The sequence below is a fragment of the Miniopterus natalensis genome, chromosome 9, assembly GCF_054644295.1.
Source record: "Miniopterus natalensis isolate mMinNat1 chromosome 9, mMinNat1.hap1, whole genome shotgun sequence".
Lineage (NCBI taxonomy): Eukaryota > Metazoa > Chordata > Mammalia > Chiroptera > Miniopteridae > Miniopterus > Miniopterus natalensis.
The window spans coordinates 18021023-18034923 of NC_142089.1; the positions used below are offsets into that span (position 1 = coordinate 18021023).

Consider the following 13901-nt stretch of genomic DNA (forward strand, 5'->3'; position numbering starts at 1 on the left):
TTGGTGTAATAGACTATGCGCCAACCAACTGAGCCACACTGGCCATGGCTGAGGTTAACCAATCTTCTCACCCTTCCCCCAGAGACCACTCATTAAAAAGCACCACTAAAGGGGCAACATTTATTCCTTTTCCAAATGTTACAGTAAAACCAAGTGGAAGAGAATGGTTTTAAAAGTTAGAAAAAAAAAAGTACAAATCTGGGGTTTGGCCATTAAAAGTTATTTACAACAATGGGAGGGGGAAAAAGACGAAGTTGTTTCACATTACAGACCTCCCCCACCCCACCCCAAAGCCTAATACTTGATTACCAAGTCAAAAAAGAGACACAGTTGATTCACAAGCTGGAGGTTTGAACTTGAGTAAGACATTTATAAAAACCTAGACAGGGGCAGTGTCCTCCCCTAGCCCAGGTGCCACTAGGCACAGCACAAGAAACTAAAAACTCAACAGAGGGAAGGCTGGACACTCAGGGTTTGGGAGTGTAGGCACCCCACATCTGGCTCAGGGATTTGGGGAGTAAACAAAACCTACTTGGAAAAGAATTGGGGGAGAAAACCAGCAATTGCCTTCTGTAGGGATGGGGACAGGGAAAGAGGTAGGGACAGGGCAGGATCATTTCACATCACTAACCTAACTTGGGAAACTGTAAGGGACCATCTTCAACTGGCCTTAAGAGGAAGACCAGGTGGATGATGGGAGAATCCACAGGAGGGAAAGGAGGAAAGGGACCGTGGCTGGGAGGGGGCAGCAACCCCTTCCTTTCTGGGCACAGGAAGGCAGGGCACCAGGTCCAGGCAGTGACCTCACAAGGACAGCACAGTTTTTGCAGCTTAGAGATCACCCACCTGCCCCAACCCAGCTACTCATTCTGCTCGCTGGCAGGTGTAGGGCCACTCTCTGGCCCTGAGGGAGTGGACAGCTCTGCATCCTGGGGCCCTGCCTCTTCTTCTGTGTCTCCTCCCTTGGAGGCAGCGCTAGCCTCTGCCCCCTTGGCTTGGGACTCCTGGCTTTCAGGGGTGGCAACAGCCTTCCCTTCCTGGGCAGTGCCTTCCTCGCTGCAGGCACCGATCTCCCCCTGCTCCTGCTCCTCCTCTGTGGGTGAGGAGGCAGATGATTCACCCCCACCCTCCTTCCGATTTCTCTTGAAGGACAGGCCACTCAACTTGAAAGGCTTCTTGAAAGAGAATTTCTTCTTCTTCTTGGGGGTGTCCTTGGGGGGTGCATCCCCCTTGGCCTCAGCTCCCTGGCTAGGGGGTGCTGGCTCAATGGCATCACCAGTGGCCCCAGCTGCCTCCTCTGTTCCGTTCACAGGGGGCGACTCCCCTTCACCCTTGGGGGATAAGTCTCCATTGCTTTTCACGTGGCCATTCTCCTGCGGGGCAGAGGAGACAGCAGTAAGGGTCAGGACTTACGCCCCGCTCCAGCCCGCCTCTGACCCCTTCCAGACAACGGGGGCCCGACTCATTCTGCAACCCGAGAGTCTGATTATAGCTTCACCCCACACCCGGGATCCCGTCAAACATCTCCCTCCAGTCCTTCCAGGCGCTCTGGGACCGAAAGCCGAGGCCCCGGCCAGCAGGAGGCGCTGGGATCCCGTGGCCCCCCACCCACGTCCCCCGGGGCGCGCTCTCCATTCCTCGCAGACCCGCAGGCGACCGCGGAACCGGGGCGGCAGGCGAGCTGTGCCAGCCGAGATTGGGCGGGAAGCCGCCCTGGGGCGCTGTTCTCCGCACCTGGACAGCCTGTTTCCCCGGCGTCCTGCTTTGTGTAAACGGCCCCCCACCCACCGCAGGCTCTCCCCTCATTTCGACTACTCCCTGAAAAAAGGCGGTGGGCCACGGAGGTTGGGGCTGCGGGTGGAGTGCTCGGAGGGGAGGGTACCCGCCCCGCGGCCCCTGGGCGCCCCCTTGGCGCGGCCCTTTGTTCCCCGCGCCGCACTCGGGGCGGCCTGGGGGCAGCGCCGGGGGCCCGGGCGGCGAACAAAGAAGGCGACGGGGCCCGGCCGGCGCCCCCTCCCCGCCCCTCCCCTCGCTTCGCCCGCGGGGGCTGCGGCGCCGAGAACAAAGGGACCAGGCGGGGGAGGGGGTTGCCGCGTGTCCCGGGCCGGACAAAGCGCGCGGCCCCGGCCCAGGGCCCTAGAGGGGGCGAGGTTCGAGAGGAGGGGGCCAGGGCGGACCGTGCCCAGCGCACTCACCTGTCCGTTGGCCTTAGCGGGGGAAGCTCCTGCTGCCTCCTCGGTGGTCACGTCGCCCCGGGGAGCCTTGGAGCTCTGGCTGCCCATGATGGGGGGGTCTGCTGGGGGGGCGCCCGGAGCCGCCCCGGGCTCGCGCCGCAGGGGATAATTCGGTGGGGTCGGCCTGGCCGGCAAAGGGGTGGGGCTCGTGCCTGAAGGGGAGGGGTATCAGGGGGAAACCGAGCTGCACCCCCGCTCCGCCCGACCCGATAGCTACACCGCCGCCACTCAGCTCCGCGCCAGAATGCCGCCCGCCGCCCGCGGAGCCGCATATATATATGCGCCCCGAGCTTGGGGCGGGGCCGGTCATTTAAATAAGCGCCCAATCGAGGGGCGGAGGCGGGCTCAGGTCGCGCGCCCCACTTGTGCAGTGGGCGACGCTGGCATTCCGGTCCCCCTGGTCCACACGGCTGCTGGGGTCCGGTGTGGGAAGGAGAGAGGCGGGTTCTTTGGCAAACTGGGCAGAGGGGCGCTCCAAGAGGAAAGGGGAGAGAGCAATCATTTCCTCCTCTCACGGACCACCTCTCCGCGAGACTCCCCAGCACCTGCAGTGGCCCCCATTGCCTTGGTACTGCACTGGCAGTCCCTGGCAGTCTCCCCTAGAACTCTCGAAGGGCTCACATGCCCAGACGCATCCCAAGGCTGGTCCTGAATTATGCTCCAGAGAATGTGGTCATCGAAGCTGCAGAGCCCCTCACTAGGATCTGCACCCCCTCAGGCCCAGAGGCGGGTCAGAGGTCCCACCCACTTCTCTGCGGGCCTGTCCCAGCCTGGGGGTTTCTGACCCCGCTCGTACTGAGCCCCCACAGACAAGCTCACCCTTGGTCCCTCATGCCCTCAACCTGGACCCCACCTAAGGAGGTCCTGTGACCTTGAAGGGCATCTTCATCTCCATTTGAAAGCTGAGGAGCCTGGCGCTCCAGATGTTGTCATAATCTGTCTGACTTGTCTGGTGCTCTCCCCCTACCCTACACACACACCTCCTCCCCTACATCAGGAGTCCCCACCAAGCAGGCAGAGGAATCCCAGGAGGGGGATCAACAAACCTTAAAACACTCCAGTTCCCGAAGAGGAGGGGTAGGACATCACCAAGGCTCCCTCCAAGCCTGGACAGGCCATAGGAACCCAAGCGTGGTGGCTGACTCCAGATGTGTGTGCGTCCAGCTGCCTGGGAGGAAGGGGTTGTGTGTGTGTCTGGCTGTACAGCAGGAAGGGGGCGGGGGCTGGAGGAAGCAAAGTGTTGCAAAAGCAAGGCTGTGTCCTGGACAGCTAGTTCAGCATGGTATCCATCTTCTCTCCAATCTACAATGGGTAAGGCCTCCTGGAAGGAGGAAGGGGAAGGACTCAGCACCACCTGAGAAATCAGGAACTCCCCACAGACCAAACCGGAGAAGATGTGGGGGGGGGAGGGGGGCAGGCTGAGGTGGCTTCTACGTTCAGCACTCACTCCTGTATCCTCCATCCCCACCCCCACTAGGAGACTACAGAACATTCTCAGCTTCATTAGTACCCTCCCACTTTATAGACTGGTACACTGAGGTTCAAAAAAGGAAAGTGACATGTCCATGGACACATAGCACATACCAGTAGGTGAGGGTGAGGAACAGCCAAGAGGCCTGCTACAATGGGCTGAGGGCTGTAAGGAAAACCCTGGAAGAATTCTGTTGCGATCTGAGGCTTGGTCAGAGTGGGAGGCAAGAAGAGCTAGCTTTGGGATGGAGGGGCACCATGCCCCCCTGCAGCTCTGGTATGACAGTGACTTCACCACCCACTGCCGCTAAGGGATGGACGTAGTGACCTGCATCTCTGTGTTGGCCACAATAAGGAACCCACAATGCTGCCAGGAACTACCCCCCCCCCCCACCTGGGATGGTAGGGCTTAAATGGAGGGTGTGTGTGAGTCCCAGAGAGGCTGAGGTCAGAGGTTAAGAACAGATCCCAGGGCTCCTGATTTCCAGGCACTGTCCTTCAGGGATGGGAAGCAAATTGCTTCGATAATCCCAGGAGGAGGGAGGAGCATGAGGCTAAAGGATCCTAAATCCTCAGAGCCTCAGAAGGAGCCTGGTCCATAGGGGAGCCCCTGCATTACCCACCAGACATTGCAGGAGGCTGGTGGTGGGGGTGCCTGGGAGCCCAATCCCTCAGCAAATCCAGGTCCCAGAAGAATCTGGCTTCTGGAAAAGGGAAGAGGTTCAGAGGATGCTGCAGGGGTGGAGGGGGGGTGGGCACAGCAGCCCCCATTGCCTCTTCTGTCCACACTGCCGCTCCTTCCTCCCCAGCTGCTGCCAGCCCAAACAATATGCCCATTGTTCTGCGTCTCCAGGGGCCTGTGTGCAACTGTGTGTGTCTGTTTCTCTCTGTGTGTGACTGTGTATTGCTCTGTATCAGTCTGTGTGTGGGTAACTTTGTCTCTGCATGTGTGTGTGTGACCAGGTGTGTACAGTTGTGGTTGTATGAGTCTGCATCTTTGTTTGACTGTGTATTTAGGGTGACTCTTGGTGACTCTGAGACTTTGTGGGTGTGTGCTTGTCTGTCCTTGAGATTGTGTGTTGCTGACTATTGTCTGACTGTGATTGGGTGTATACCTGTGAGTGTGTGTGGCTGTGTGAAAGAATGTCTATGAGTGTGTGGACGAAAGAGTGAATACTTTGTATTTGTATGTGTGCTCATGGATGGCTGTGTGTGCCTCAGTGGCTCATTGAGGTGGTCAGAGTCTTTGAGGTGTGAGCTTTGGCCAGGAAGAGTGGCAGGGAAAAGAGGAATGGGAAAGACAGGGTGACTCTGGGAGGGACGGGGAAGGGAAGCTGCAGAGACTAGAAGCCCCATGTTTTCATATATCCCCCATCTATTCCCAGCTTTCCGGTAAGGCTCAGACCTCAGCCCTGATCTGAGATGCTTCTAGTTCCCATGGACAGAAAGGAATGAATTTCCTTGGCAGGAAGCCTGGGACCTCAGAGAGACACTGGGTGAGGCTGAAGGTGGAGGATGGCAGCAGAGAACATTGTCCCACAAAGGAGACTGGGGGGCATTTTGGGATCTCTGATGGGATGGGCCCTGTGATGGGGATCAGATCAGATGCCAGCCGAGGAGTGAGTGGGCACTATCTAGTCAGAGGTGGAGGATGGGCCTTCCTAGTGTCAGGAAATGCCTGGAGATGGGAAAAGACATCAGCAAATAGCTAGGTCCCAATGGGGGCCTCAGGAATGGTGACTTTGCACCACCCAGTTCCCAGCCCCAGGGTCCCTATCCATCTCCTTCCCGGAGCATCACCTGGACCCAGAGTCTGCCACTTCCTGCTCTGCAACTGAGCTAGTCCCCTCTCTTCTCGGGCCTCAGTTTGCTCATCTGTACAGTGAGAGGTTGGGCTCTGATTCAAACTCACAAAGACTGGAGTTCCTCCTGCTCTGGCCGAGGCCGAGCGTCAGCTGTGAGTCACACAGGGCCCCGTTTGCAGGGGTTTCCCATTGAGGGAGAGACAGGTAGTGCCTTAAGGGGAGAAGAAAGGCCAGACCAGGATCATGGGCTGCATGGAGAGGGGCATGTGGGTGGGCCAGGGGATGGAGGGAGAGCTCCGAGCAGGACAAAGTGGGAACAGCAAATGGTTTGTGTGAGGATGTGGATGGAGGGAGAGGCCTAGTCCGGGGCAAAGTTTAGGAGACAGGCTCCTCAGGATTCAGTGACTGGCTGGGCAAAGGGGCTGAGGGGGGAGAAGGGAGTGATGAAGTTGTTGCCCACATTTCTGTTTGAGGCGACAGCTGGCAAAGTGAATCCATTGACTGAGACAAGCATCGGAGGGAAAAAAAAATTGGGAGGGATTTGCTGAATCTAGACATGTTGAGTTTGAGGTGCCCAGGGGACTTTTGGGGAGATGACCAGGAGGCAGCCTGAAGTTTATACCATTCAGCACATAGACATGGGATCACCAAGGCCAGGGCCCAGCCTGACCAGTGACTGTACAGGGATAACAGACAGAATGTTGTTGTTTTTAACTCTCACCCAAGGATATTTTTTTCCATTGCTTTTAAGAGAGTAGAAGGGGGAGAGAGAGAAACATTGATGTGAGAGAGACACATCGATTGGTTGCCTCCTGCATGTGCCCAGGGCTGAACCAAGGCATGTGCCCTTGGCCAGAATCAAACCCGGGACCCTTCAATCCATGGGCTGATGCTCTAACCACTGAACCAAACCAGCCAGGGCTGGACCAAGGTTTTAAGTCAGAATTGACCCCACGAAATCTGGGCCTCTGGTCACCGCTTGTAACTGGAGCCACACAGTACATGAGATCACCCAGGAAGTACCAGGGCAGCGGGCAGCAATGCGATTAGAGGGGCAGGCAGCAGGGAGGACCTCCGGAAGGAGCCTGGGAGGGAGCCAGCAGAGAGGGGGAGGAAAAATCCCGGAGTACAGGATCCTGGAGACCTTGGAGCACTGCAGAGGTTTTAACAAGGCAGGAATGACCAACAGTAATAATCGCAGCTGCTAGCCCTGATTACACGCTGCTTCATACACATTATCTCCAGCCATCTCTGTTCCCATTTACAGAGGAGGAAACTGAAGCCCTGAGGCAGAGCTTATGTGAACAGAAGAGGAGGAGGCCAGGACTAGCAGAAGGTGGTCTTCAGGAGCTCTGCGGGGCCTGGCAGTGCTAGGTTGGGTTGCAGGCATCCACAAAGGGTTCTGATGCTTTGGGTTTGGGAGGAGCAGTTAGGGATGTTGGCAGGGAGAGGCAAGGCAGTCACAGGGCTGAGGGCCCCAGCGTCTTGACTCTCCCGCACCCTGGTATGCTGGGGACTGACATGACAGCCAGGAGGACCCAGGCCTGGAGCCTCCCTGCCAATCACCTGGCCTAGAGCCTGAGTCTGGATGCTGAGGCACTTCAGGGCACTTCATTGGGACCCACCATTCAATCAGTCACCAAATCACAGGGACAGGGATTCTTTTTTTAAAAAATTAAATTTATTGGGGTGACATTGGTTAATAGGACCATATAGGTTTCAAGTATACATTTCTATGATACAAAATCTGTATATTGCACTATGTGCCCACCACCCAAAGTCAAACCATTTTCCATCACCATTATTAGGCCCCCTCCAACCCCCACCACCCTACCACCCTCTTCCTTCTGGTAACCACCACACTTGGACAGGGATTCTGAAAGTTTCCTTTCAGAATTTTAGGCTGCTTAGAGCTTTTTTTTTTTTTTTTTTGTAATCATTTTTTTACTTTCAATTATAATTGACATACATTATTATATTAATTTCAGGTGTACACCGCAGGGATTAGACATTACATATCTTACTAAGTGATCATCCCAATACTCCTTTCTCCTCTCTCCTCCCCTGGTCTCTGTGTGTGTGCAGTGGGGTGGTGGCTGTGTAAACTGGGCAGAGCCCAGCCACTACCCAATAGAGCTGGTTTTTTGACTCAGTTTCCCCAATAGCTAAGAGACATGTAATCCCAGCTCACCTACATATCTCCCCCAGGCTTGATGAAGTCACCAGAAATTCAATCCAGTTTTTCAGGGTTGCCCTGAGCCTCTCCCTTCCACCTTCTTTCTTCTTTTCCCAACTTTCCGTTTCTTTTCAGATCCTGGGTGTCTTTGGGGAAGCGGCAGAATGTGGATTGCTTACAACTTTCCAGCTAAAATCCCCCACTTAGGGGAAGTCCCTTTAAAAGAGAAACTGAAATTCTCTCCTAGTCCAGTCCCCAGTCCCACCCCTTCCTTTCCACACTGCTCTCCCATTCAGCCTCTTCCCCCAAATGACCTGGACCCAAACTACTGTTACCTTCCAGCTTTGTGACCCCCACAAGACCCTTCCCCTCACTGAGCCTCACTATGCCACTCTGTAAAATGAGGACACTGAGTGCCGCTTCAGGTTTCGGCAACAGTTCAGCGGGTTACTGTGCTGAGGCAGTTGGCTCCATCATGTCCTAACTGTGTGGCTTTAGGCTCTCTTTGAGTCTCAGTGTTCTCATCTGCAAAATGGGAATGAAAACAGTGCCCACTTCTTACGGTTATTGTGAGATAAATGAACCAGTGCCAGCCAGTAAAACCTGTAAAACTGAGCACCTGAGGCATGGAGCACCCAAGACATTCAACAATGTTCCTTGACGCGATTACATGACATGCCCGGCAAAGGCCTGACACAAAGTTAGCACACAACAGTGTGCCCATTCCCTTCCCTTCTCTTTCCTCCCTGCCCCGGGGAGAGGAGGTGGGAGTCTAGGACCACCCTGAGATAACGGTGCAGGCCCTCCAGCTACATTCTTCTGGGGCAGGTGGCAGAGGGACTGACCAGGCTGATCCAACTGACCAGATGCTGTATTGTTCGGAGGGAAGTTTATTTGGCTCAATCAATTCCTTAAATGGTAGAGGAATCTGCCTCTCTCCAGAACCCTGAGGATTCTCTCCCTCTCATCTTGTACCCCAGAAGTGTCCCCTGGGACTTCCTTTCAGTGGCTTTTCCAAGAAAGACATCCTCTGGAGCCCCCTTCCAATACATACTTCACCTGTTTGTCCCCTTCCAGTCGATCCACAAATTCTCCTTCCTCTCACCTGCACAAGGGCTCTGACATCCGGAGGCCCTCCCCCAGTGCTCCAGGTTATGCATCCAAGAGACTGAGCTCCCGGCTCATTTCCTCCTTTCCTCTCAGTCCACTGAACTTCAAATTTACTGGCTTCTTTAGTTCCTCAGAGTGCTGAGCTTCTCCCACCTCAGGGCCTTTGAACATGCTGTTCCCTCCACCTAGAATGCCCCTCTCCACTTCTCTAGTTGCTGAATTTCTACTTTCTTCTTACAACCCATATCAAACCACTCCTGAGGACTTTCCAGACTCCCCAGGAGGGAGGATTGGCTCTCCCCACCTACTCCATACCCCTGGGCATAGGGCTCCCACTCAGCACTTCTTACACTGTATCTACTCAGCGCTGGGGAGTATGAGGGCAGCCGCAGGGTTAAAGTTTGAGATGCCTATTCGAGTTGCAGTGGAGACATCAGGCTGGAAGTTAATGGAACAATAAGCCTGGACTTCAGAGAGAAGGGATGGCTCATGAAGACAGTGCCGGGGGCTCACCAACATTTCAACTCTGGAAGGGGAGCCAGTGGGGTGGTTCAGCTGATGGCCAGTAAGAGGGGAAAGATCAGGAGCAGGGGTGTACTGAAGGCTGAGGGAAGAAATGGGTTCCAGAAGGAATGAGTGATCCTCCATGTTAAATGCTGCGGAAGGGTGGGGGAAGATAGAGGGAGAGAGGTATGAGAGGTGTTTGGGGGCAGGAGTCACAGGACTTAGGAAAGGACTAAGGCTGCTGGGAGTGAGGTGGAAGGACTGAGGCTGGTGCCCAAGGGTCTGGTTTGGGCAAGCAGGTGGAAGGAGGTGCCAGGCCGCACACAGGAAGCCTAAAGCAGGAGCAATGGGGTGCACATGGAAATGGAGAGGTCAGTTTTGGACAGGTTGGATGGAAGTGTCTTTGGAATGACATTCAGATCACATGATGTCAGTAGGATCAAATGCTGTCTATGGGTGTGGGGAAAAAATCTGTGATGGAGAAAAAGAGAAAAAAAATATCTCTCCCTCTCTCTCTCCCTCTCCCCCTTCCCTATGTGTATCTATGAGAGAATCTGTATGTGTACAACTCTGAAATCACTATCTCCAGCCCAGATCCCTCACAGGGACCTACAAGACACAGAAAAACAGGCCCAAGTGGACACAGATTAGAGGGGACAGAGTTGGAGGCAAGAAAACCGGAGAAGAGTCAATCAGACTGGTCCAGACAAGGCAATAGTGGGCTGAACTAGGTGAGGCCTAAGGGCCGAAGAAGAGAAAGTCAAGTCCAGAGACATTCAGAGAGGAGAGAGCACAAGAGATGGGGACTGGGTTTGTTGAGGGAGAGGGAGCTGGAGGAGGAAGGGAGACAGCTCCAGGGGTCCACTGGGTGTGGGAAGCTGGGGTGGGGCTGCCCCGCAATTCCCTGTTCATGTGACAGAGGACACACAAAGGGCTGGGGATGGGTCATCCATGGGCCTTATGGGATTAGGAAGGGGGTTGCTGTTGACCACCAAATGGATGAGTCCGGGTAGCCATCCATAAACCCCCTCCTTAGCTGTCATACCCCCCGCCCTGTCTTTGTAGGGAGGCTTGGGCAGGATCCACTCCTTGCCTCCGTCCTGAGCAGGACCTGGGAGAGTGTGTAAGGGAGAGCAGAGGGACAGGTGCTGGAGGCATTGGACTAGTTGAGGGCTGGAGACCACTCATTGTCCACCAGAGTGGATCTGAGATTCCAGGAGGGCTGGAGGCCTGGAGATACCATGGTGGGATCATGGGCCCCCCTGCTTTAAACCTGTTCATGTCGCTAATTCCTCCTGGTGAATGTCGAACTCCCTAGTTTGACCTTCAAATTCCAAGCCCAGCGAGCCTCATTTTAGACCGAGCCCACCTGGCTGCCAGTCTCACCATTCCAGCAGCGGGATGACCACTTCAGCCTGCCAATCACCGAACCTTCCTCCATGCTGCCAATTCTGCCTGCACTGCTGTGTCACGTGTATGCCTCCCTGGTTTCTGCTCACCCATCAAAATTCAGCTCAAGGGACCCCTCCTGACCCACCTCATGGAAACTAATGTCACTCCCCTGTGGCATTTTACTGAGCTGCAGTGTATCTCTGCCTTTTTCTTTCTATGTCACTGTGAGAGTCTGGAGAGCAGGAGCCAGGTCTGGTTCATCCAGTCTATCCTACTGGGGGGCTTGTGGGTGGGAATGGGTGCAGTGGGAGGTGCGGGGGTAGCAGCAGATGCCCCATAGACTTTGGGTTCAGTCTAACTCCGTGTGTGGGAATGGGAAGAACTGAGAGAGTCAGAGAGAGGTGAAAGCAGCTTTATTTGAGCAATGAAGGGCAGAGAGCCAGGAGAGAAGTCAGGGTTAGGTAATCTTCACCCTCAGAGAGTGGACATGGGGTTGCACAGTGCTCCCAGGCCATCTTTCTGCTCATCCTGGTTTGGCATGAGTCAGCCTCGGGACCATCATGTGATGAACCTGAAGTCTGTCTTCCCAAATCTCTGGAAAACAGACATCTGTGACACTCCTCTGGAACCCCAGGGCACAGGGTGTGTAGCTGAGCATGCCAGACTGCCTGGTCTCACATGCTGCTCTGCCATGAACTAGCTGGTGGCCTTGGGCAAGTCATTTAATGGCTCTGAGTCTCAGTCTCCTCACCTGAGGATAATGGGAACAAGGGTGGTACCCACCTCACAGGGTTGTGATGAGGCTTAAGAAAGATAACTGAATGCAAAGTTTAAGCAGAGAGGCGATGTGAAATAAATATTATTTGTTATGATTATTACTACTTTACCAAGAGACCTGGGATCTGGTCCCAGTTCTGCCATGTTTTCCTCTGGGCCTGCCTGAGTTTCCATCTGTAAAATGGGGTTTTGAAGGGTTAAATGAGATAATGGACATGGCAGAGGCTTCTAAGGTAGATAATTACCTCTGCCCCTCTGAGGTTCATCTCCCTGGGTCTGCAGGGGTGTTGTCACCTCCACTCTGTCAGGTTTTTACTGGGCTCTCAGTTCAGGCAGTACCTGCTACCACAGGGCCAGCCCAGCTCCTCCCCTCTGCCCACAAGGCAGAATGAGAGGAAAGGGCTGGCCAGCAGGGATTGTGATGAGACAGGACGAAGGACTTCCTTTCAGGCTGCAGGATACTACACTGGAAAGGAGCCAGAGGTCTTGGGACTGAGGCTGTTGGGGGGAGGGGTTGCTTTCAGGGAAATGGCCAGGCCATGCTGGTCAGGCCAGAATGGGCCAGTGGAATGAATCAGTTCTGCAGTGACCTCACTTCCAGACACCCTTGAGGGGCCCTGTTTAAACCTGCCCCATGGCTCCCAAGATCATAAAAACAATAGACAGGAACAGAGACACAGAAATAGGGATACCTGAGGACAGACAGCCGGAGGTAAGAGGCCACCCACTAGACATGTGCTGTTTCCTCTGTCCAGAACACTCTTCCCAGGGTCTGGAGTAGCTGACCCCCTCACCCTTCAGGCTTGTTTGAGAGTTAACCTCCTCAGTCAGGACTTCCTGACCAACAAATGCATTCATTCAACAGTGACTGAGCCCCAATCATAAGTCAGTCACTCTTCTATATCTGTGAACAAGACCAAGCCCTGACCACCACATATAAAGTAGCACCTGAATCCACCTTGTTCTCAAACACAGAACATTTTATCTCTGACCTCTTCTTATTGTCTGTCTCCCCAACCAAAATTTAAGCTCCATGAGGGCAGAGACTTCAACTGGTTGTTTCACTAATATGAACCCTGTGACTCAGTGTATAAACCTGGCACAAACCACTAAAATGGGCCCTTGGTAAATAGTTGTTGAATAAATAAATGGACAGAGACCAGAGATAGATACACAGAAATAGAGCCATGGTGAAAGGTGGATGCAGACATTCAGAAAAGTGTAAGCATGCACAGATGCATGCAGGATGATCACCATGTCAGTGCCTGTCAGGTTGACCCTGAGCCTGTCTTCCTTCCCTTAGGTTGTTCATCTTGGTCACCAGGCCCCGGGCTGGAGTCACTCCTGCCCTGGAGCTGACCTAGTTGGTGCCCAAAGTCAAAACTTACCCAGGCCCAGCACTCCCCATGCAGGGCACAAAGTTGGCATTAGTTGAGGGGCCCTATTTGGAGCTCTTATTTTACGTTTTTAGGTGTCTTCTGGTGAACAGAAATTTTAATATAGTTAGTTATGGTGGTCTATATTAACTATATAATTAATATAGTTAAATATAGTTATATCAGCGGTGGTCCCAGAAGGGCAGGGATAAATAACTCCGCAGAGACCCGGGCCCAGCCCCTGGGGCCCCTCCCACTTCCTCTAACCCCTCGGGGTCCTGGAGCCTGCGAGGCTGCAGCTGCAGCGCACCGACCTGGCGCGCAGGCTTTGCCTTCCCCCAGCCCTCCCCTAGGCCCCGCCCAGAGGCCCGCCCTCGGTGGTAGCCCCTGGCCCCGCCCCTTACCGGTTCTCACGGGCGCAAAGGAACTAGATGTCTCTTCCTCTTGCCCAGGAATTGGTAGTTAATATTCTGCCACCGGTGCTTCCACCTGGAGGGAGGGAAAATTTGGCCGACACGCTGGGAGCCAGGCTCCCCTACTCCCTCCGGGTCTACGCCCGCTCCGCCTAGCCCCGCCCCTTACATTCCCTCAGGCACCGCCCTCCCCAGTTCCGCCCCCTCCTCCCGCTCCCAGGCACCGTCAAGCGCAGCCCATCCAACCCCGGACTGGCCCTTGGCTCTGGGGATCCGCCCCTTCTCATAGACCCCGCCCTTGGCAACAGGCCCCGCCCCTTCCCTGAGCGTCTCTTCCCCCCCCCTCCCGCGCTCACGTGAGGCGCGGGCGCGCGGCGTAGCAGCTGGGCCACCGCGCGGAAGGGACGTCGGCCAGGCCGGTGGCCCCCGGCAGCAGCAGCAGGTTGCGCGCCGGCCAGCGGCAGGCGGCGCCTGAGGGGAGGCGGCGCTGCGGGCTCAGCCAGAAGTCGCCCAGGCTGCGGCGGGCGGCGGGCGCGGGCAGCCCCAGAAACACAACTCCTGGTCCAGGCGGTGCGGTGGCGTGGCCCGCGGCCGCCTGCGGGGACATGGGGCAGCAGTCACCCTAGGAGGGCGCTACGAGCGGG

The 13901-nt window shown here is 55.3% G+C and overlaps 1 protein-coding gene across 1 annotated transcript; it reads right to left on the reverse strand.

Annotated features, from left to right (window-relative positions):
- Positions 1 to 106: 106 nt before the first annotated feature.
- On the reverse strand, positions 107 to 2463 carry MARCKSL1 (MARCKS like 1). Its single transcript, XM_016219744.2, has 2 exons — positions 2196 to 2463; positions 107 to 1373 (listed from the first exon to the last, which is right to left on the reverse strand). The coding sequence occupies exons 1-2, from the start codon at positions 2280 to 2282 to the stop codon at positions 861 to 863; spliced, it is 600 nt and encodes a 199-aa protein (XP_016075230.1). The 5' UTR covers positions 2283 to 2463; the 3' UTR covers positions 107 to 860.
- Positions 2464 to 13901: the final 11438 nt, after the last annotated feature.

Bases quoted from the DNA above. Each gene is read 5' to 3' on its own strand.
- MARCKSL1 (XM_016219744.2), bottom strand. From the start codon at position 2,282: ATGGGCAGCCAGAGCTCCAAGGCTCCCCGGGGCGACGTGACCACCGAG. The intron at 1,374-2,195 runs GTGAGTGCGCTG...TCTGCCCCGCAG, and splicing joins CCGCTAAGGCCAACGGACAG to GAGAATGGCCACGTGAAAAG.